This window comes from Calidris pugnax, unplaced genomic scaffold (genome assembly GCF_001431845.1).
Source record: "Calidris pugnax isolate Ruff unplaced genomic scaffold, ASM143184v1 scaffold17, whole genome shotgun sequence".
Taxonomy (NCBI): domain Eukaryota; kingdom Metazoa; phylum Chordata; class Aves; order Charadriiformes; family Scolopacidae; genus Calidris; species Calidris pugnax.
In genome coordinates this window covers 4722238-4747102 of record NW_015090794.1, presented here as the reverse complement: position 1 = coordinate 4747102, position 24865 = coordinate 4722238, and the positions used below count along the sequence as shown (strand labels likewise).

At 42.0% G+C, this 24865-nt stretch overlaps 1 protein-coding gene across 1 annotated transcript; it reads right to left on the bottom strand.

The window, feature by feature from the left end:
- Positions 1–10606: 10606 nt before the first annotated feature.
- Positions 10607–24536, bottom strand: LOC106884732 (interleukin-9 receptor-like). Its single transcript, XM_014936267.1, is given in 10 exon segments — positions 10607–12230; positions 12742–12826; positions 13904–14018; positions 14262–14436; positions 15239–15378; positions 16056–16249; positions 17726–17834; positions 18219–18309; positions 24448–24521; positions 24524–24536. Coding segments are annotated over 10 exon segments (1548 nt in total). The 3' UTR covers positions 10607–11678.
- Between the last annotated feature and the right edge of the window lie 329 nt (positions 24537–24865).

Below are 24865 nucleotides of genomic sequence, written 5' to 3'. Positions count from 1 at the left end.
CGGCGTCCTCCGGCGCGAGGCGCAGGCGCGGTTGTGGGGGTGACGCCGCCGGCTCCAGTTCCTGTCAGCAGGTCGCCCTCGCTGAGGGCGGAAGCGGGCGCGGCCACCCCCCTGCACTCACATCCGGGTTCGTGCCACGACGCGAGCGTGCGGGGGGAGCGCCGACGTGGTGACGCTGAGGAGGGGCGGGAGGCGGCGCCGGGGGTTTGTGGCGGTGCCTGCCCCGGCGGTGCCTCAGCCCGTGAAGGCCCGCTGAGGGCACCGTGTCCTCGGTAAAGCCGGGAACTCCAGTGCGTCATAAACGCGGTTCCAGTCCTAAAATTGTGCCTTCCCTGAGGAAACACACGTTCCCCGTGCCCCTTGAGTGTGAGTTCCCCGAGTCTGACACACAGCTTTCCTGACGGGGCTTCCCTTTGCAGCCCTCGGACGGGATCATTTGTACCCCGTGTAATAAATGTTCTCTCAGGTGTGGTGTTCCCCCTCACAGCTGCTGGAAGTGCTTCCCCGCAGGAGTCTGTCGGAGCTGGTGCTGACCACCACAGGCCAGCTGGGAGCGATGGGCCCTTTTTGCACAACACTTTATAGCAAAATAATTTGAATTTTGTCAATCGAGGGGATTACTCAACAGGTTAATGCAGGAAGTGACCATCTAGTTTACTGAACTGCATCGGGATCTACACAATACAGATACTTGGCTTCAAATGGGGGACCATTTGAATGAGGGACCTTGGCTGGAGGGCCAGGGCAGCCACGGTGTTCCAGAGTTTAACTACCTTCTTTAGAAAGATCTTTGCAATAGCCAGCCTAAATCAACTTTCCTATATGATGAATGTCTCTTCTTTAGCAGACAAGTAGAACAACTGATTCATCTTCTAATAGGTTGGGTGCGTCTGTGCATGTGGTGGGGATGTATGTGTGGGTTTTTGTTCTAAGTATACCATTACTCTCTTTCAGACTGTATCCAAATTTTTGGCCTTTCTCATAGGCAGTGTCTTCTTCCCCAGATTCTTTCCAACTGTTTTCCATCTTCCTGAAGGTATCATGACTTGGTCATACTATTCAACTGCAGCCCAGTCTCATTTGTTACAAGTAGAATGAACCAAGTACTTGGTACCATTCTCAAATTACACATCTCTTGTTATGTGCTATAGTAGTATTTGTCTGTTTGCAGTAACATCTCACTGTTAATTCATTATTTATATTATGGTACATTGCAGGTCTCACGTCCTATTTCAATATATTACTAGTAACCTATTTCCCAGTTTCTATTACATTTGCTTTCTCTTTCAAAGTGCAATATTTGTGCTGTATGGATTTTCACGTTATTTAGACTGTATTTAAAAATTGTCAAAATATTTTTTCTCCCCAAATGACTAAAACTCTTCCCAGAACAACATCACAAATCTTGTATGCATACATTCTATTTCATCACCAAAATTAATGAAAATATCAAATCGGACCAAGATTGAGCCAGGGTAGACTCTTGGAATACCACTTGAAATGCTATTTCAGTTTAATGGGGAACTATTAATGGCGAGACTCAAATGCATTTTCAAAAAGTGTAATAATTCATTCATAAATCTAGGTGGTATCATTTAGGCCAACTAGCTTCCTTCGTATTCCTTTAAAATTGAACTGTGTCAAAAATCTTACCAAAGTCAAATTATATAATATCTACGTCTTCCCTATCATCAGCAAGTAAACTCTCTTGTCAAAGACAGTTGATTAATCAATTTGTATTGTTTCTTTTTTTAATCTTCTAGATGTAAAAAAAAAAAAATAGTAGTAATTTAGTAATTTATTCCAGATTCCTTTAAAGAATGAAGTTAGGCTAGTTGATTTATCATTATTTTGAGTCCTATTTTTCCTACATTTAAAAATGAGACTATTTATCTTTCAAAAGTCCTCTAAGTTTCTTGTTCTGCGTGGCTTCTCAGAAATAACTTTCAATACTGTGGACACTGCTTGGGGTAGTTATTTATGGTTTGCTTGGTTTTGTTTGGGGTTTTTTTGGTTGGTTGGGGTTTTTTTTGCAAAAAAATGTTAGGGTGAATCCCATCTGGCCCTGCAAAATTTAGCCCCTGCAAAAACCCCTGTTAAGGGGTTTAACTCAAATTTTGTATGTACTACTATCATCTTGTTAAAATGAATCATCTTAATTATCTTCATTGTTAAATTATATTGTTCTACTGAAACAAAATGTGGGTGCTGTATCCTTCAATCCATTACAGTTCATCTATTATTCACTCCTCTTTCCTGCTCAGTAATGGGCCTCTGCTCTCCCTTGTCCTCAGACTGCTGACAAACTCGTAAATTTTTATGTTGCCCCCTTTTCTGTTTAATTTTAGTTTCTCATTTTGCTTTCAACTGAGTAAGAGATACAAATATCTACTATACAAGTTTCCCAGCAGATCTGGTACCCTAAACTCTGCAAGATGAAGCCATTGGATTCTGCAGCATTGCCTTCATCTCAAAGGGTGACACAGCAAGGCTTCACTTTATAGCATCAATGAAGGCTTTCCATGCTGAAAGGCTTTAATTGACAGGATATACTGCTGTTTCATGAAACAGCTTTAGATGCTAGTGTGTGCTTGACTACTTCTGTACTGATGGCACCATTATTTGTTTTAATATGAAGGAAAATGCTACAGTTTGCCTGGCGTTAAGAAGCAGAACCTAGCAAATTGCCCGTAGTAATGCTGTTGCCTCATTTGTGTTTGCCTCAGCTCGTACGTGGGGAGATGCGTGTATAGTCTGTATGGCTGATCCACAGCGCAGATAAGCAGGGATACAAATGAGTCAGAATATCATGTCTGCTTAAATGAGCCCTACTGGAATAGGAAGTGAGTCTGAACAGAACTGTCTTGACGCATACAGCTTAATTGAGTAGTCATGTAATATTATTATGAGTCTGCCCTTCTTCATTCCTTACTTTTCTTTGTGTTCACAACTCGGCTGCGTAATGTTTGAAATAGCTGTAAACTTAGCTCTGTGTGATCCATAAATTTTACTAGTTCTGTGATGAGCCTGATACTTTTTGAGCCTTAAAAAATTATGCAAGGACATAAACAAACAAAAATCTGACTCTTCAATCAGTTGTGTGGACCATTATGATACTGTCTAGTTATAGAGCCAAAACTGTGAACAGATGAGAGAAAATTTTTGCCAGATCTGTAAGAATTAGAGCAACAAAACATTCAGTAGCTACAAACACTGTTACAGCATTAATGCCCTAAGCTACACAAAGCTTTTTGTTACTTGGCAGAGTTTCTCCGACCTTCCTTACCATAATTCAGCATTGATATTTTCCCAGAAGTCTTTTTTTTTCCATGATCTCTGTTTATTTACAAAATTTTACAAATAATAGAACAAAATTCTCCCTGCCCTTTCTTGATAAGAGGATGTTATGCTTTTGCCGATTGAAATTACAAGTATCTCCCTACTCTGCAAGGTTATGTGACCTCGACAGCATCACTCAGAAAATGTCTTTGCAATTTTCCGAGAACCAAATTCAGGTGCAAATAGATTCCTCTGCAGTCCTGGGTGCTAACCTTCTCCTGTCCCATGACCTCTAAATTGAGACAGCTTGGAAAAAGCCTGCTCTAGTTTTAAGTATGCCCAAACCATTACTCCTGTCAAAAAAGTTAACTGGTGTTTTATGGCAATTAATTTCTGCTGTAGCATTTTTGCTATGTGGTGCATGTGTGTGCATTCCACAGTGCAAGCAGTAAATATCTCTGCTACTTTTTGAATATAGTTTTATTTTAAGAAAATCATTATCTTTGGAAACTTAAGAGAAGTGTGCAGCACTCCACATGAAGAGAATTAAAATAGGAGGGTAGTTCTACACAAAATGCAGGGGAAAATGAAATCAACAGAAGTAACAGCAGTAGTAAAAACATAATTCACAAAGCAGGTGTCACTGACAGCCTTTCACCAAGGTCAGTAACAGAAGAGAGAACTCTATGGCATTTGTAAAATCTAGACAATTAAATTAGGTGTCTAAAATATCTTTCCCTTTGTGTCTCTGACCATAGAGATCCTATTTTAAGCATAATTTAAATCCCATTTCTATGGTCCCCAAATGTGAATGTGGAGATAGAATTCTCTTCATACACTGATATGCATTTTTAAGCTGCTTAGATGCTTTGCTCCAGCTACTCTTAGTACAAAATATGTGTGTGTTTGATCAGGAGCATTTATCTACACGAAGTCTAATCTTTATCAATTTATGGAAAACATATTCTGTGAGTCTTTCTGAACTACGTGTTTAGTATATGGTGGCTTGTGATCAAGTTGAAGTTTACACAATTACCACATTTAAACTTCTAAACCTGTCATTCTGTTTAAGTGGCTCTACCCCTTCGCATTTCTTACCAGTGTGTAGCAGCAGTCACACCTCTTCTCTTCCAGTTCCTGTTGCAGCCTTAGGTGATTTCTTCAACACGGTTGACCAGATTTTTTGAATACAGGGTATTGCAGAAAAATACAGATGTATGGAAGAACTCTTTTCCTAGAGGAAATAATGTGTTGTCTTGGGTAAGATCGCTTACTGCAGTATTCAGAGAGGTGAACTGCACCTCTTCTACCCTGCTGAGTGAACTGCAGTGGTGATTTCTTTTAAGAATTGTGTGTGTCTTTGCTATCCACCTGGTGACAGATAATTAATTACCAAGGTTAGATAAGGCCTGTGAGGAGGGGACTCTCCCAGCAGATGGCAATGGCGTGCTGTGGGACAGGGCCCTAACGCACAGGCGCCGGCTGAGCGGCCTGGGGAAGAGTGGCTGGAGAGCTGCCCGGTGGAAAATGACTTGGGGTCTTGGTCGACTGTGTGGCTGGAGAGCTGCCCGGTGGAAAATGACCTGGGGTCGGAGAGCTGCCCGGTGGAAAATGACTTGGGGTCTTGGTCGACTGTCAGCTGAATACGAGCCAGCAGTGTGCCCAGCTGGCCAACAAGGCCAATAACATCCTGGCTTGTATCAGAAGTAGTGTGGCCAGCAGGACTAGGGCAGTGATTGTCCCCTATACTCAGCACTGGTGAGGCCCCACCTTGAGTTCTGTGTTAGTTTTGGGTCCCTCACTACACTATAAGAAAGACATTGAGGTGCTGGAGCATGTCCAGAGAAGGGGAACAAAGCTGGTGAGGGGTCTGGAGCACAAGTCTTATGAGGAGAGGCTGAGGGAACTGGGGTTCTTCAGCCTGGAGAAAATAGGGCTGAGGGGAGACCTTATCGTTCCCTACAACTAACTGAAAGAAGGTTGTAGCAAGGTGCGGTCAGTCTCTTCTGCCAAGTCACAGGCGTTAGGACAAGAGAAAATGGCCTCAAGTTGTGCCAGGGGAGGTTTAGATTGGATATTAGGAAAAATTTCTTCACTGAAGGGGTTGTCAGGCAGTGGAACAGGCTGCCCAGGGAAGCGTTTGAGTCACCATCCCTGGAGGTATTTAAAAGATGTGCAGATCTATTGCTGAGGGACATGGTTTGGTGGTGGACTTGGTAGTGCTAGATTAACATTTGGACTTAATGATCTTAAAGGGTTCTTCCAATGAAAACAATTCTGTGATTGTATTTTAGAAGGGACCAGGCTGCCCACGGTGGTGAGGCAGCCAGCTGGGTGACCCCAGCATGGGCAGTCCCTCAGGCTCTGAAGGAAGTGGGCAGAGCCCAGGGCTGGTAACAAGATTCATTGACACTCCAGACAAGGTGAAGTGATGAACCAGGTTGAGGGTCCAACCAGGGAATGGAGGAATAGCAGGTGGGCCTGAAGACAAAGCTCTAACATAGGTCCAAGATGGCTCTAGGAGGTGGAGCTGGAAACAAGGCTACAGCATAGGTCCAGGGTCCATCTAGGAGTCAGGGACAAAGAGAGGACTGGAGACAAGCTACAACCTCCACCCAAGGGATCCATCCAAAATATAACCTACCTAAAGCCTAGGTCCAGAGGCCATCCAGGAAATCCCACAGAGACAGAACTGAAGACAAATCACATCACTCTGGCCCAAATGGAGGTTAAATGGAGCTCCCAGGCCCTGGGCGGAGGATGTGGGTGGAAGTCCCAGGTGAGACTGGTTAGGCCAGTTAAGGGCTATTGGTGCACTTTAGGCCAGGACACACACAGCAATTCTCTTTACAGAGACATTTATTCCAGCTGTGTTCTAGCTTAAGTCTCTGAATCATATGGCTGTGGAAAGCACTTCTGTAACTGCCCATAGAGGTGCAAAATTACATGTAGCTCTCTGGGTACTAGACCCAGAGAGAAAAAAGAATTTTTAATACACAGTTTGCAAATGCAAGCAACTGTATTGCAGCAATGGGAAAACTTTGACTATAACAAATGTTGGAAGATCTGAGACGGGCATATTATAAACAAATTCTAGAGTTTTCCTCAGTTCATGTACACAAGTTCCATTCAGATTGGCAAGTGACTTCTATGTCACTGGACTTTCTAGCCCAAGAAATATTGCTGACTGCATTTATTTCCTCAGAGCTGGTCCAAGATTTCCCAGCCAAGGAAGAATGCATCCTGTCTTCTCCCTCCCACAGAATGCTGATTAAATAACTAGCTTCATCTTTATCTCCAGCAGACAAAAAAAAATATCTCTCTTTGGTGGTAGCAGCAGTGCAGATTTTAGGGCATGAATTTAAAGGAAGGTGATGAGAGGGATCAGAATACTGGTATTAGGAGTCAAAAGGTTGTATTACCTGTGTTTGACACTGGTGCACATCCTGCTGCAATATATCGAGCTGTGGGAATCACTGTGCAAGAGACTGAAAACTATAGTCCTGTTATAAAGATGGGGTAACCAGTATGCATGCTGAAACTGGGTGAGGCATGCTATTGATTTATGTGAAAGCATTCTAAATTTTTTTCCTCTAATACTGTGAATCTCATTCTGAATACATCTACTGTCTGTTTCTGAATGTAAAAGTGTGTTACAAAAATGTGCTGTAGGCAATCCTGCTTTGGCAGGGGAGTTGGACTAGATGATCTCTAGAAGGTCCCTTCCAATTCCAACAATTCCGTGATTCCATGAAAAGGTCTTCACTGAGCTGTCCCCATTGATGCCCTGATTCTTAAACTAGTGCTTTATTTAGACTTGCCTATGGCTTACAACTTTTTCAGCATTTGGCGCGCCACAATAGAAAAAGATAACACAAAAGAGAATTCATTACTTGCATTTAGACTGTAATGACTGTTACTGCTGCGCTCTGGCACTACCTATTCATGTGAAGCAGCTTGGCTCAAAAAGCCATATTGTGTTGGGCCTGCAGTACTGTATGAATATAAATATACTACTTCTAGACAGAGGCAAATACCGCATGATACTGGGCCATTGTACGTGCACATGATATCTAGAGCTGATGCTGTCACAGCAGTCTTTGTGCTGCACTCCGCTGAAAATAGGAAGTGTGCCGATCAAATCAATCTGTGCACCAGCCCTAAAATGATAAGATTTCACACTGAGATTTTGGGTTTTGTCGACTAACTTGGCTTCATGAGCATCAAAGAAGAAGCAATCCAAGCACTGTAGTTTTGTGTTGCACCTCAGTCCTTGGCTTGCATGTTGTTAAAAACAGCATAAAACCAACCCCCCTGTGTTCATTCCCTTTCCTAGCATGAAAAGAACATCCCTCTTCTTTTCCAATTATGATCACCAGTACATAAATACGCGTGTCCTGAAATATTACGGTTCTTGCTTTAGATCTGATAGTTCAGATCTCAGTATTTGATTAGCACCTGTCTCTTCAGAGTTGGTGTGCCTCTAGCAGAACGGATCTGCAGATTAGATTAAGTTGCTGAAGATTAAACAGACTATTTTTAATTTTTTTTGTGTTTTAAACTGGCTAGATGAGTGAACATGTGGATGGCTCTGTGAAAGAGCATACGCTCTGCTGATGGATACTGGGAGATTCAAGGGGCTATGTTTTTCTGGAAAGGCCTGTGATGATAGAGACTTCTGCAGCACAGGATTTGTGACTCACAGGAGCACAGCAATACAGAAAAGATGGGGTGATAGGGCTGTGAAGCTCAACTGACAGAGTTCACATTGAGCAGTTTGTAAGATGGTGCTGCTCTGAGTCTAACCAACATTCTTTGTCCTTTGTTTACACAATGATCAAATTTAACAGAAGTAAACTAAAAAGACCAAGCTTGTATCTCTTGTCTCTGGAATTACTCTCCTATCTGCTTACTTAACTAGGAAAAGATTTATGGTGTTATTTGGCCATTGACTAATGGCAGTCTCAGGAAAAAATATTGCTTTCCCAGACTAGGCTTTTGCACCTCTGAGCAGGAGCTCGCAGATCAATGATCTTAAGCCCCGAAGCCCAGGGCTGCAGGGAGTGTTTCAGCATGCCAAACACTACTATTTGACACTTGCATTTTGCTTTGATGCATTAGAAGCCACACTGTGTAGACAAGTCATCCTAACTGAGAGGACACAACAGGTTGAGTGCTGTGCCTTGGTGTTTGTGACTTGTTTGCTGCTCTTTCAAAATGAGTTTGTGTCAGTCCTGTGGTATCTATGCTGTTGAGAAACATGCAGTCTGATCTTCTTGTCCCTCTTGAAATGAGCGTACAGATGACTAAACAGCAGAATGTCTGATGGAGATACAGCTTCTATCACTCATTACTGGGAACACCAATACTTCACCAGAGGTATAGCTATTGAGTGGATACTAGCAGAACTGTACTGGTGCTCACAGGCAAGACACCATGGGATAGCTCACCATGCTGGTCTGTCTTGGCTTTATGAGCTGTACCCCTTTTTCTGTTGATGGTAGTAAGAGCAGCACTGGCTGAGTGCTTTGGTCTGCAAACTAGGGAAAGCATTTAGTTCTTCCCTCTCCTACTTCTTCTACAATGTTTTCAAACCAGCTTTTATTAATCATTCATATACTCAATGTTTTTTAAACTAAAGTTCGTTCAAAAGCTGTCAGACTCTAACTTCGGAAAATTCAAAGTTTTTATTAATTCCTTTGCTTTATTTACTTCTGAATAATCATACAGTGTTAGTTCTTTTATGTAATTCACTTTAAGAAAAAAAAAATACACAACCCAAAACCAAAAAACAAACTCACAACTAAACCAAAATCTTTGTCACAGAACATTTTCAGCTCTTTAGTGGCTTACAAGCATTAGTTAAATATCTTCTGAAATTGTTTCCTCTGGCAAAACTCAACAGAAAGAAAAGAGAGAGGAAAATACTGATCACTTTGTTCTGGTTGTAGGTGATACACATAACACGCATTTGGTAGTCTCAGGAAATGAAAGGCTTCACAGGCTTTGAGCAGAGCCCCCATTATGTCTCCTTACTAGATGGTGGTTCTCTGTCTTCCACTGGAAGGATATATATTACACTTAAAGGCAAAACTCAGCCTTAGAATAGTTCAGAGATTCTGGGAGAAGCTGTGAAAAACCATAGCTTGAACCTCATGCCAGTCTCAAACATGACATACAAAAAACCTCAACCCAAACAAAAAAACCCAAACGAAAACCACAAAGCAAAAGGACAGAAAAATGGACTTTTGTGCACTGCTTTTCTAGAAAAATTGTAGTTTTTCATTGCCTGAATAAAAACAATGCTTTGATTGTTCCAAAGACCTAATTGTAAAACCAAGGCATTTTATTCTCCTTTTCTAGCTACAACAACTAACATTTTCTATGGTACCTTTCCTCTTTGCACTTTCCCCATTTTATAAATAGCTTCATAAAAGCAAAAGCAGCTCAAAGTTGTTAGCATTTCACCTGGAGAACGGCTGATGCTGCAATATCATTTAGTCCTTTAACCATCAGCCTGTCATCATCTCCAGACTCAGTTCTTATAGTCTTCCTGTCCTGTCCTGATGGACGCAGGCAGCATCATCTTTGACTTTTCATTTCTCTCGAGTAATTTCCTACTACATTCAATCTCTCTATTTCCTTTTGCTTCTCTATCTCATTGAGTTTTGTGCTCTCCCTTCCATAGACTGACCTGCTGCTCCCTACTCATATCTGAGTATAATTGTTCCCATTCTCCTTTTGCTAATATTACCAGTACAGAATACCTTGTTAACTGAACAAGATTTTATGAAACTGGTTCAATTTCTGTGCAGACATTCATAAGCAAGGGCTGTCGAGATCTGAGAGATTTAAGGTACAATTGATCTGACAATTTCAGGAGGCATCCCTCTGATTCTGAAGATGTGAAATTTGGGACACTATATCAAGCCACACTAGGGGGTCTAAAAGTTTGTGAATCACCAAAATCCTCCATGCAATTGGTTTTGTTTTACAGACTTTCTTCTCAAGAGGAAATTCTAGCAACTATTAATGACAGTAACAGCGCATTCTTCTGCCATTAGATTGTGGTATAGCATAAAAAGCACCCTTGAATATAGTTTTTACAGGATAAAAAGCACAAAGGACCAGAAAGGGGATATTTTTTCAGATTTCAGAAGAGCCCTTTGCTTATAACACTGAAAACAAATCACTGCTGGCACCTCCTGTGTCTGTCACACAAGTTGGATGTGAACTCCGCGTTCTGTTGCTGCTTTTCTCCCAGATGAAAACTTTCCACAATAGTTCTTTGGCTTTGCACACGTTCAGGGGGGCAGAAGGGGGAGCGAGGGAGCAGCTGTGATCCTAGGTGCTGGCTGGGGTTAAACCATGAGACAAGGGAAGCATTTCCAAAGAAGAGAGAGTGAATGTGTGTATGCAGGTGCCAGCTAGTGTAGATACACGTGTACACATCTCAGTGCTTGCTAAAATTGTTGAGCCCTGTAAACCTAGATGTAACTCCAGGAATCTGCTTGGTGGGTAATCAGTCATATGTAGGATTTTCTGTGTCTAGGGCAGAAAGTAAACCTCCAGAGATTTGGCTCAGAAAGGCTGTACCTGTTGAGCAGATAAGCAAAGGACTCATCTTTTCTGGAGAAAAAATAAAAGCCCTGGATAGGCACTGAGCCTGGCCTGTTTAGTGATTAAATGAAGCTCATTTGTGCTATTCTTGCTTTTCACCTTTCTCCATTAGATCATCGCAGCCACTTAACCTTGAAATAAATTATTGTTAAAATCAAAGCACTAAATGGGGCTTAGTTACTGCAAAATAAAAAGTTACAGCCATTCAGGTTAATAAAGAACAAGGCCCGCCACCTGATTGTCTTTAAATAGTGCAATTATAAATTCTGATGTAATCAGGAACCATTTGAAGTCATCAATATCATACTAAGAAGCAAAATTACCCTCTTTAGCAAAAATTGTTTATCATGGTTTTATGAAGAATCATACATAGTTTTAAAATAATGATGGAGTTTAAATCGTGGTTCAGCACATTGCAAATATTGCTGCTTCTGAGAGGTACACAATTCCAATAGCTCTTCCTGAGGAAAAGTGGCAGGTCTGCTGCTGCTTCCTTAGACTAGGGGATTCCTGGACTTCTGCTGCTGCCAAGAGGTTCATTTTGGGAAGGGCGTGGTCATGTGTCTTCTGACAGTAGATGTCACTGGTGTCAGGCCTTGCCATGCCTGTATTTGCTAGCCAGAGGAGTTGGTCACAATCTTCTTTTGAAGTACAGAAATTGAGGATTTACCTAAAAATGATACGTTTGTAATTGTCTGCACAGCCACCATTTAAGCCACTTGGGAGGACAGTGTTGGGAGGTGAGAGGACAGCACAAAGATCTTTGCAGGCAGTACGCCTCAGGAAAGGTCACTCTGATCACTCTGCTGTTTGACACGACTATTACCGTTGGAGAGCTCCAGTAGTTCAGCAGGAATCAAACCTCCTGTGGTATCATTGTCACACAAGGTACAATAGTCACTACTGCTGAAGGACACATTTGCTATCTCAAAAGATTCCATACGCATAAGGCAGTCACCTTTTCCATGCTGTGAATGAGAAGGATAATTCCTTTCCATGCTAGGGTTCTCAAGGTTGGCTTTAATTATCTCAGAGATTTTCAGGCCAACTTTATCGTCAGCATGGTTTTGTGCAAACAATAGTCCCAGCTTCACTTCTATCTCTTCTGCTCTTACATACCTGCTGGGGACATACTGCTGGCTTGGACCTGAGGCAAATACAAAGTTTTCTTCTGTGGCAACCAGATTTGTGCTTTCCAGAGGTTTCAAGGAGATCTGGGAAATCAGATCTTGGATATTGAGATCAGAAACTCCGTCTGCAGTCACTTTGTTTAAGTTGCTGGCCTCTTCTCTTCTGGGTTGGATACAAGCTTCATTAGGTCCAACCCAGTCCTGGTGAAAGGATCAATAAGATCAGGACAGTTTGCCTAGAGTTGGAATCTGCAAAATAACTGTTCTTTGTATATTGCTTTGGCACAATAATCCAGATGTTTAGTGCAAATCTACTGGGCAAAGTTAGAGTAATGGGGTAGGGAAGCTAACTGCTAATTTCACAAGATTTCACAAGAGATTTTCAAGATTTCACCTCCAGAATATACTGCAAGCTGTATGTATTGCTTTGGCTTTGTTTTTTGCTTTGGCAGGGTGCACCTTTCATGTTCAGCATGGATAGGGAGTGAGCGACTGGAGTAGTTTTATTTCTAAGGAGGACAAAGCTGGACAGAAGTTCTTGTGGTGTAGGTGGTATGTCGGGGCAGGAAAATGAGAAAGTATAAACTCCCAGGAAGACCAGAACCATGTGTCAATAACCCTGCTCAGGAGCTAGAATGATTAATCTCAGAAAAAAATAATCCTCCCCTCATGAACTAAGAGTCATAACAAAGAAGTGAAACTTATTTCTTACCTTAAAATTCCCATTGTGCAAATTATAGAGTGGCTGAAAGAAAGCAGCTGGTGTGGGAATGTTAAAACAGGAGAGGCTTTTTGCCCTGAAGTGAGAAAACAACACTTAAAATAAATATAAAAAAAACCAGACAAGTTTTCTCTATTCTGTCTCAATGATATAGCACACTGATTAGATGAAAGCTGCACACTTATGTTAGAAAGATTGCACGAGAAGCCCATTTCACATGGTTTCTGACATCTCATACAATTGTTCATGTGCCTCCTGTGCAGGCATTTAGTGCTTCTAGCCTGAAGCGCAGTCTTAAAAGTTTCTGAGGAATGCTATATGCCACAAACTCCATACTAGTCTATTACTCATTATATGCACTGAGATATTTATGCATTGGTTTAGCAACTTATTTGATCTAAACCACTGTTTCTGGGAGTGTTTTGGAGAGTTTTAGTTTCATTACATTTAGACAGACAAATTCTGCCAGACATTCTAGTGCCTTTATTAGAGTCTATCCCGTAAAATATTTTATTATATGGACATCATGTATTCTGTTTCTCTAAGAGTGACATGTGTGCAGAGCATAGTAATGTACGTCAAGGCAAAAAAGGAAAAGGTAGGAGATTAACCTTTGCTCTGTCAGCATAAAAAGTTGCAGAGGATGGTTGAACCAAGGTTCTAGAGACACTTTTTTCTCTGTACAACTTGGCCCCAGAACCTAAGAAACACTGAACCTGAGTCAGTGTAGTTTGCCTATATTGGTATTTTACATTCTGACTACTGCCAGGTATGTCACAAGTAGCTTAACATTAACATCAGTATAACCACTTTTATGGATTGCTGTGAATTTGCACTTTTAATTGAGCTACATGAGACTTAACAAAAAATTTCCATGTGTTTAAATTTCTGTAACTCCAGGAAACCTTCAACCTTGAGCTTTAGCTGGGTTTGGGTGCCACAAAGGCACTTTGGACTCCTTAAGGATTGTGTGATGGATCAATAATTATCATCAGCCAAGGAACATGTCATGTCCCAAGACTATCGAAAGAGCTTTTGAAAACAATTGAATCTGTGCAGCAGAAGCAGGAAGCAAAAGGGATGTAAGGATGCTTGATTTACCCTCTTCAGGCTATAAAGATCAAGGGGAACTTAACGGAAAATTATAACATACCTTGAAGAAAGCTTGCAGTTCCAAAATAAATAGAGTAGAGTGCCAAAACTCAAAGGAATGAACAAGAACGGCATAGTTCTGGTATTTAGGATCTTTTCAGACATTTTTGGTACATCTAGGAAAAGAATCAGCACAAAAATAATTAATAGAAAATCTAGCAGTCAAGGTAGAACCCCAAATAACCAAGCAATGCAAATGAAACAAGCTGCTAAAGATTTCAAGAAAAGTGATTTGGCTATGAAAATTTGAAAGAGGCTAGTTCTGATTTGAAAAGCTTTGTTTTACTGGGTATCTTCCTTTTTTTTTGGAACATGGACAGGAAAAGACATGAATTAAGATAAAACAACATTCTTTTTACCTGCTCTTTGAAACATTGTTGTCTGGCTCCACTCGCTCCACTGACTATGGTATGAATCCTCATTTTCAGAAATTTTGCATCGAACTCGTGCAACGTAAGTGATGCCACTGCGAAGCTCTGTGGCTTCAATTTCTATCTGTGGCAGTGAACTGGATGGTGTCTTGTTCAGTGCGGTCTGCAAAGTATTACAAAGAATTTCTGTTTACAAGGCTGGGCAAAGTCTTTTAAATACTTCCTCCCCCAGCCTTTTCCAAATGCTCTTTTCTTGGATGCAAGAACAGGGCCTGTGTGATGATGGATGACTTCTGAATGCGGGGGTCACAGAATCACAGAATGATATGGGGTTGGAAGGGACTGCTGGAGATCATCTAGTCCAACCCCCCTGCCAAAGCAGGTCCACCTAGAGCTGCTTGCACAGGAACTTGTACAGGAGGGTTTTGAATGTCTCCAGTGACGGAGACTACACCACCTCCCTGGGCAGGCTATTCCAGTGCTCTGCCACCCTCAAAGTGAAGAAATTCCTCCTCATGTTTAGGTGGAACTTCTAATGTTCAAGTTTGTGCTCATTACCTCTTGTCCTATCACTGGGAACCACCAAAAAAAGACTGGCCCCATCCTCTTGACACTCACCCTTTAAGTATTTACAGGCATTGATCAGATGATCAGATCCCCCCTCAGTCTTTTCTTCTCTATACTACTCTATACTTCTCTATACTTCTCTATACTTCTCTATACTACTACAGCCTTTTCTTGTAAGAGAGGTGCTCCAAGCCCCTTTGTAGTCCTCTGTCCTGAGTTGGGAGAAGAAGATTTATTGATCTTCAGTGTTGATGTTTTTTATAAAATCTTTTAGCCTTGATGTGGGAGACCAGAAAGACCAGCTTAAAGCAGTCAGCTGCCAGAAGGCCCCAAGCTGAGTGGCAAGGCCATTGTGCCCAAAGAGCAAGGCAATATCAGTGTGTGTCTCATCCCATTACCTCCCAGGGCATGCTGTACTCCTTATACTGCAACTCGTATTGAAGAATTTCAGCGAGGTGCCAAAGGTGCAAGCTCCACCATATATGACACTTGCTGGCAGTGACGTTGCTCTGGATATTCAGAGGTGGATCAAGTTTTACTGCAAGTAAAGAGATAGGGGTTTTTTTCACAATATTTGGGACACGAACACCACAGAAAGAGATGCATGATACCAGGCTGACTAAAGACTTGGGAGATAAAGCTGGGTCTAAAAACTGATACTAAAGCCAGCTGTAGACCAAATTAGCTTACAGAACAACTATAGAACTGACCTAAATTAATGATAACTCAAATAGGCCCTGGGGATAGTCCTGCAAGCAAAGAACCACTCCAGATGTCACATTCTGTTCTTCTAACATGCCACTAATATAGACAGGCTCTGAGATTTCGAATACTAGAGCATTTCTCTGAAGCACCAATTGAATTAGATCCATGACTTTGATTCCTAATGATTTAATTTCTTAGGAAAAAAACAATTTAGGAGCCAATCCAACTGTACATTATCCATGGCACAAGAAAACATGATGCAGATGAGAATAATACTTGAAAGGTCCTTCAGAGCCAGCTGTCTTTGAAGTCCTGGAAAAGTCAGAACGGAGAGATGCTGGGACTGCATCCTTATTGGTGGAGTCCATATAGTGCACTCTCCAGGGATGGGCAGTCTGGCTTGTTTCCATTATTTTCACTTACTGTCTTTGAGACACTCTTTGTTAGAGAACATCTCAGACCTACCCCAAAGCAGACCCTCAGCCCACAGCTGCCCTGGTTCGTACTTACTGTGATTGCAGGGATTGTACTCTGGAAAGATAATGTATGTCTGATTACGTCCAAAGAAGTTGCCTTGGAGAGAGACTCTATAACCATCTGTTTCCAACATCTGGCTGGCTAAATGGATTGTGCAGTGGTACTGATTCTGCATGTTCTCCCTGGCAATCAGTTTGCAGCTGGCGTTGTGGCCCTTTGACCAGAGGCTAGAAAAATAAAAGGGCTGAAAGTTTCTTTTAAGTCACATGATTAAGCGCTCTTCAGTTTATGAAAGGTGGGTGGCAGCTTAGCACAGCACCGCATTCTGGAAGAACATGACCCTCATTAGTGCAGGCAGCAGAGAAAGCAATGCTAAAGCTGGCTGGATAGCAGGGCTGAAGAGGGAGGAAGGAGACCTCTTCATAACCTCACTGCTGAGAGCACCAAACCTCCCAGGAGCTGCACAGAGAGGCCAGTACCTGTCCCCTCTGAAAGCGAGGGGGCTGCTGTGCATCACTGCCAGGAAAGCAGCTGCCAGGAAAGCAGGTGTAGGGGGGTGGGAGTGGGTGGACAGTTAGTTACGAGTGCACAGCACAGAGCTAACAAGTTGTACATAAAAGCCTCTCTCGCTATGAACACAGCAGTACTGACAGCAAAACATGTCAGAGGTTGGACTTGTGTTTGGTTTGGTTTTTTTGTTTGGTTTTTTTTTGTGTTTTGTTGTTGGGGTTTTTTTTATATTCACAACTTCAGCACAGCATAACAGGATGAATGACAGAAAACATCATCTTGGGGAAATAGCTCCAAAGAGCAGTTTTCTATTGTTAAATTATCTAATGCAGCCATTTATAGGCAAATTTTTCATTTAATTTGCATGTGACTCCACAATGAACTGGGATACCACGGTTTATCAGCTTGGCATTTTTTCATAGATTTAAAATCCAGTATCATTAAGAGTTAGACCACTTTTGACTTAACCTTCCCAAACTATATGAAGCATCTAATGTCAGTGTGGCTAACCCTCGTGTCATAGTTCACGAGTTATTGGTAGTCATGACAATGTCATTACATAATCTAAACAAGTTCATCTCAAATGAGCATATCACAATGCTTATTATCTTATCGCCTAGCAAACTATTCACATGATTTCTTCTGTTAGAGGAAAAATTATTCACATAATATTCTAAATCAGTTATTAAAGCTTATAGCTTGCTGGGCTTTCAAAATCCTTTTGTGTATATGTATGAGCTAATTGAGATTAAGCCACTTAGAGTTTAATTGCTCGGCAACAAGACAAGAAGTGATTAGAAATTGATTAGGCAGCTTCATGTAGGATGGGCTGTGGGAGTCCCTAGATCATGGGGAGCAGAGGTTGGGATGGGAAAGTTCTCTGCACTGAGAGAGCCCTGCCAGAAAGGGACACTGGACAGACAGACGGACTGTCCTGAGCTGGAATGAGACCATGCAGCCCTGTGTGCTGGACCTCTGCTGCACCCCTCAAGGCTGTGGGCCCACAAAAGGGTGTGATGGGAGCAGCTTCTGAGGCAGCCCAGACATGGGGTGATGAGGTGGCAGAGCCAGCAGCGTCTCCTGCTGTGGAGGTAGCAAAGCCCACAGCTGGACCCAACCTCTGCTCCTCTGCGCCGTCCTGCCCACACCAGGGACAAAGCTGCCATGGATATTTCTCAGTGTGCTGCTCTTACTTGGTGAAATGCAGGTGGAAAGGTCCATCTCCCACAGGCTCTTTCATCGTCCACATGCACCTCACAGTAGTCATGTAGTTATTCAGGCAGGTCAGGCTGCCAGGGAACTCTGCAGAGGAAGGAGACCAGAGCTGCATTCATGTATCACCCGATGAGGCCTTGCTGAATACATCAAATGCATTACTTGCTAGTGCTTCCTTTACTGACACCTCATCTGCCCTTCCTCATGATGTTCTTCCCCTCTCGTACCGCACTTCACGGCATGAGATGAGTGTAAGACCTTAGGTTTGGTCAGTGGCTAAGTTTTCTCTGCTGCCCAGCATGAGCTCGGTTCCCCAGGCCTGGCATTGCCAGCCAGCTGTACCGCTTCCTGGGATCTGGGAAGGGGCAGTCACAAGATCTTCTGTTGCATACATTAGGGTCTGTGAATCAAAAATGAGCACACGCGTGTGCCTATCGTCCTCCAGTGGACCCATTCCAGATCTTCTCTTACCTCTCCCTCTTCCTCCACCAAGGAGCAGCACAGCTATAACGCACAGCTGGAGGCCCAGCTGCCACACATCTCCTCCCATTCCAGACACTATCTAAAATAGAATAATTGTTAGAAGAATTTTGTCAGTATTTGTACCAGCAGGTTGAAGGTTTAGCTATATGCTTCTGCCAGCCCTGACACAATCTGACCTTGACTCTGTCAAACAGGGCACAAACTCAGCTATATAACTTCTTCTATTGGAACTGTTCTTCTTATGGCCGTAATCAGTACTTTGCACAGCAGTATACAGCACCAGCTGCCTGAAAGGAAATCTTTAATTCCTGCCATTTGATCAGGCATGGTGGGGTGTTCCTGCATTTTTTAGCATCTGGTTTATGACAATTTAAGAGCAGCAGAGAGCCACAGTGGGTTGGAACAAATGTTCATATTTCCCTGTATCCTATTTCTGATAGTAACCAAAATGAGATGCTTAGAGAAAACCATAGCAGTAGAGGAAGCATAGATGTTCTTCTCTGAGAACATCTTCATCCTTCAGACATTTGCAGATCAGGGGTCTCCTGGGAGCAGACATAATGTCTGCATAATCAAGGCTTCAACAGATTTTTCTCCCGTGAGCTTATCCATCAGCAGTAGTCACCTGCTGAAAACCATCTACACCTACAAAGATGCTGAAAGCATCTGCACTGCTGCCTGCCATTAATGATGGTTCTTTTTTTCCTTGAGGGAGTCAAGTGAGTGGTCTTCTGCACCTTCCCTTTCTCTTCACTAGAGGAGCACTTAGGTGACGTGCTGGCATCACAAAACTTTTGAGGGGGCTTTTCTTCAAGCCACTTGGAGTTGTTCTGAGCTAGTGTGAAAGGGTTTCAGGTCAAGAACAAAAGCTGGGATAGCAATGGGTGTTTAGCCTACATTGTTTTGTTTTAGAAATTCACTCATTTTATATCTGAACAAAACTAAGACCTATCATAGTTCTGTCTCTTTTAAACACACAAACACACATACACAAGAAGCTACAATTCCAGTTGCTCATCTGTAGTGTGGGAATCTTTGGATCATATTTCCTTCCCATAAGTATTTCCTTGCTGTAAAAGAAAACTCCAAAAGACAGAAACAGAGAGAACAGCTGATATGCTCCTGTTCAAAGCACTCATGTGGGATATAGAATACTTAGGGCCTAGTCATTATCCCAATTTACTGAAGGATTGTGTAAGAATATTTGAAGTGTATCTTCTGCAATACGAAACACTATCTCTCAATAAGGTTATGCTGGACACTCTCTCTTTTTGACCAAGGATTCTATTTTGTGAATCCTTTCCTGATGAGTTTTCATTTTAAATGATACTTTTTCATGAAAAGTTTATAATTTGATGGTTTTCCAGCAAACAAAATTTAATATGAAAGATGCTGACCTGCTCTACTCAGCAATATATGGTGTTTTTTAAGATGCTTCCAGTTTGCAGTATTTGCCATTACCTTAACACAGCAAATAAGCCCAGCACCTCTAAGGAGTCCGTGATTTGGCCCTGAACCCAGAGAATATGGAGTGAGTTTATAGACAGAGACCACTAATAAGTAAAGACCACTAAAAACTGTTACTTGAAAAATTCAAGAAATATTGAAAGAACACTGTTTGTGCTGCTTGCCCAGCATGGACACTGAACTGAGCTCTAGGGCCGGGGAATCAAGAGGCTGTGAGAATGTTCTGTCTTGAAAGAGTTTGGCTGAGTTAATACAAAAAAGAAATAAATAACCAAAATTTTCCAGGGTTACGGTGTCTCTCTCAGAAGAAACTCAGAAAAAAGGAGAGAGAAGTGTCAGGACAGAAGAATACCCTAAGTACAGCATTAGCACAAGACCAAATGGGTATAGCCTGGCTATAGAATAAGATTGTGTTTCTAACTAGCAAAGGGTCCGAAGTAGTCTTGAATGGGAATGAGTGAGAAAGGTTCTGCTTAGCAAGGATTGTGGTATTTCAATCATTGTTTTACTGAAGGGGTTAAATGATCTGACGGGTACAGTAGCAGGAGCTGGACCCCATGACCAAGATTTCACAAAGCTAGACAGCAGCATCCAGGTATCAACCTCTTTCCTGTAGTTATGTCTGCTTATAGTGTCCCTTTTAATTAAACAGCAAAATAATTACGTTTCAGAATACTGATCAAGAAAAAAAAAAGGAATCTTCCTGGCTTCCACTTCACCACCTCTTCATTTATGGGTTTTTTGTAAATATCCTGTTTTGCTGCCGACCTTCTTCAGAGTGGGGGTTGTCAAAAGGAAGCGTCACCATTAGCTGATTTTAGCTGAGGTAGGCTAGGAGGCACAAAATCTCTCCTGCTTAGCATTCTAATCAGGGTTGCATACGATCCCTGTGATAACTTCAGTACGGCTGACTAAATACAAGATAGAGCTGCATTAAGTAGAATTATACATGTGCTTACAATAACCTTTTCATGCATGCAAACAAACAAACATTGGTCAAGATAACAAAACCAGGACAGAATATTTCCAGGTAATTGCTACTGATTTGATAAACTCCTCCCTCCCCCTGAAGTTCTTTGCTCAGTTCTGCCATGCTTGAAACACGTCAGACATTTCCTGGCTCTCTAGCTCACCTGGGAACAAATACAGCATGTTTAAATGCAAATTTGTGTGTTAGAAGCCATGAATGTTAGTCATAAGTAGGTCACGGAACACTGAATTCTGAAATACTTATCAGAAAATGATTTTGGGAAATAGCATGTTAACGAGCTGAACAAGATTCTGCAGTATGTTAATGCATTAGAGGAGCTAACATACAGACTGTGGATACATATCAATTAAAAGAAATATTATTGCAGCTACATGGAGCATCCGTAACACCTTTATTAGTTCATTTCTTCTGTTGGTATCCACACTTTAAACAAGAAGATGCCGAAAAGATGAAAATAGTACTGAAAAAGGCTGTAAGAATTATTTAATCTTGCATAACTTTCCTGAGAAATGAACAACTGAAGACCAACTAAATCTGTTAAACTTAACCAAAGGAAAGGCTAAGTAGTAATTTCACACCAGCCATAAGAATCTTGTATGGGAAGCAGCTTTCAGGTAGGAGAAAAGTCACTGGGGTTTTTTAGTTTGCTTTTTAAATCTACTACAGAAAGATATAAAGAATCCAGTAATTGGACACTGAAGGTAGATACAATTGGACAGAAACAAAATGCAGAATTTATTCAAAGGGGAACTACCTTTATTGCTGGCACCTCTTGCCTAAACATGATAAAATATACTCCAAGATTTATAGCGTATAAATCTTGGTTAGGCATCTTAAAAACCCAAACTAATCCTTAGCTCAGATGGAAGTAGTGAAATTGATACAGAACACAGTTATAATTGTCTGTCCTGAAGCGCTCATGATTGTGTTCTCCTGTTAACATCAGCAATTCTCAGCCTTGCAAAAGTAAACCTATAGTACATCCTAAAAAGCTGGTTCACAAACAGGCCCTATCACTTCTCACTAACTGCCAGACACTTCCCACTTATGAAGAAAGAAAATGATTGTACATTTTGTAGTGTTCAGGGGAAATACCAATAGCAAGCAGAGAGACATATTAATGAGGTCACTTGACTAACATCTGTTGGTGCTTGCAGTGAGTTTGGCCTTGCAAGAAAATAGCTGTAAACTTTGCTAGAATCCAAGAGGCTCTAATGCCTCTTCTCATCTCTCGTACTCACTGTGCTTCCCACCTGGTTCAAGTCACTCAGCTGTGGGAAAAGAATTGCCACATTACCCTAAGGCAGGTTGACCTCGTGATAGCCCAGCCTCACCACAGATGAACAGTCTTGGCAAGTACCAGAAGAAAGTGACTGCTTTGGTAAAATTCTTTTCCTCTAATGGAGGTCAGGATGAAGGTTTTGACAGGCCATGTAGCAAAATGGTCATGGTCAGTTCAAACCTCAGGTCCTCTTGGTGCTGGACATCAGAGGGCCACAGAATGAGACAAAAATGAAGCAAGTGCAAAAGCACTTTTCAATTTCACTGAGAACAGATGGGTGAAGAGATCCTTGGTGACACAGCAGGCATTCACCGTTTATCAGTGACCATCATATCTGAACACTGCCAGTTCTTTCTGCAGCAGCAGGAAAGCAAGAAGCTGATTATCAAGCCAGGAACCAAGCAGAAGCCAGTAACGTGCCAGCACCATTGCAAGGCAGCATCTTGTTGGCATACCCTATGTTCAGTGCTAGCAGCAAGGGGACTGGAAGACAAATCAACTTCTTGATGCCTTTTTTTTTGTTTCTTTTTTTTTTTTCTTTAATTCTAATGCCCAGTTTCTGCAACACTGTGAATTGTGGGTGAACGCGGAAAACCCCTGTGAAAACTGTAGGTGTTGGAGATGTGAGAGGAAAGGAGAACCACCACCTTCCCTCTGCAGGGAAGAAAGATACCAAATGTCTCAGAGAAAGCCCTGAAATGATGCACTAGGTATGCTGCCACCGGTCCAGGTTTTGGTTCAGCACCAGAAGCTGACTGGTGACCTCGAGTTCCCAGGTGGTCTCAAGCTGTTTGCAGTGGCGTTTCTATCCTTTCTGTCTGTTTCCAGGGCAGAGTTCTTCTGCCTGTTACCTGCTCAAGGACATGAGGCCTTGCAGCCGTGCCTTTCCCCTCCCCTCCTGTGGTAGAGAATGGGAGATAGAAGAATTGTGTAGAGAAATGTAATGGTTTCAAAGTGACAGACACAAAAAAGGACCTTTGCATCTCCAACCTTTGGAAGACTACAAGTAAGGCAAGATGAGCTTTACAAAGCCATAATAAAACATGAAATGAAGTGTCATAGAAGAGCACAAGCAAGGATTTCGCATGGAGATGTGTGCATAAGATTCTTCAACATGCTTGAGTGCCCGTTGATGCAGGTAGTGATATTACACGCCAGCCCACAGCAGACAGCCAGAGCTCCTAGGTTCTATCTCACCTCTGCCATCAGCTTTTATATAGATTGTTTTATCAGTGCAATTTTTCTCATTGCAGCTCACTTCTGTGGTCCGCTATGCTCACCTAAATCTTAGAGGAAGTCAGAAGCTTCAGGCTCTGATTTTGCAGTGGCTCTGAGCTGTTCCAAAATACACTCTGCCTGCTCTGCCTCCTGCAGCAAGGTACAGTGAGTGGTGCATGGCAGGAGAAGGCACAGCAGAACTGGACTCTTGAATACTCCATTTCCATTTCTTACATCTTAGCAACTAGTCATAAATGACGGGCTCTCCCTTGCCCATTATTACCCCTTCCTTTGCTTCAGTCTCTTCCAGAGGCAGCACCAACAGGCACTAAAGAAAGGCAAGACACTGACTTGCACCTATGGAGTAAAACAGCAACAGGTAATCGTGTGTCTGTACCAACATGCACATCCCTCCATCCATTAAGGTGAGCCCCAAATGCACATTCTCCAGAACGATCAACTGTGCTACTAAGTGTGATTGTTTGTCACAGGCACTCATTCAATCATCCCTGCCTACAAGAAAATATTTTGTAGGTCCTTTAAGAAAAATTAATGATGGATTATCTGCCTGCTGAATACCTAGGCCTCTAAGCACATGTCTTACAGAAGCACGTCAAGTGCACATATTAGACTCACATGATCACCACGCGCGCAGCTGGAGAATAAGGAAGAAGTAGCAGGATTTCCTCATCTGCACAGATTATCAGAGAGAACCCCATGTAACCAGTCTTTCTTTCCCTTCACATTTTGAGAGCCATTTTTCCACAATTTGATGCTCAGGACCAGCTATCTCCTTTTAGATTTGACTTGGATCCCAGAAGCTGAAAAAAAAAAAAGCTGCTACAAAGGATGATTACTGCAATAAAGCGATATTTGTACACACACATATATACATACGTTTTAAAAGCATATTTTTGTCTGCAAAGTCCCAAATACTGAGGGCTATTTTGGGGGGATTAATTTATATTCATCTGTTTCAGTCTGGGAGGAGTACCTAAAAATCATTTGTTCAAGATAGTGCTTTTTGCTAGCACAATCCATATCAGAATTAACGTAATAGTGTGGTTTTGTGCTCAGCAAACGAGCGGAACAAAAGTAGAAAGATCCTTCTGGTGATTTTATTGTTCTACTTTCCTAGTCTAAAACAATATAGAATTGCATATTTAGGTAAAGAAATTATTTTTCAATATCTTAGCTCAGATGTACCCTATCACTATTTACTGGCATACATAGCACAGAAATATGTTAAACGATCTTACCAGCTCAAAGGAAACTTCACTTTTTGCAGGGCTTCTGTCCCTTGATAGTTCAGGCTGTGTGGTTTGATGATCAGTAGCAGCAGTGGCATAATAAAGCAGAGCTTACTGTGCCCGATTTTAAAGATAATCTCAAGAACCAATGAAAAACTGCTCACATTATCAGATTGAGTTAAAGTAGCTGCATCTGCAATTACTCATTAGTGATGGAGAAACGGAGGAATTTCTGTTGAAAGTGTTAACATTTAAAAGGCAAAGTAATTGGCTGAACATGAAAGTAGCTTGCAACACTTAGATAAAAAGGCCAACAGAAGAGCTCTCTAAGAGACTTAAAGCCACTTCCCAGCCCTGTCTGGATGTGAGGTGAGACCGTTTCTGTCCATGAGCTCTGCCCAATGGTGCTCAGACACCCGAGACATCC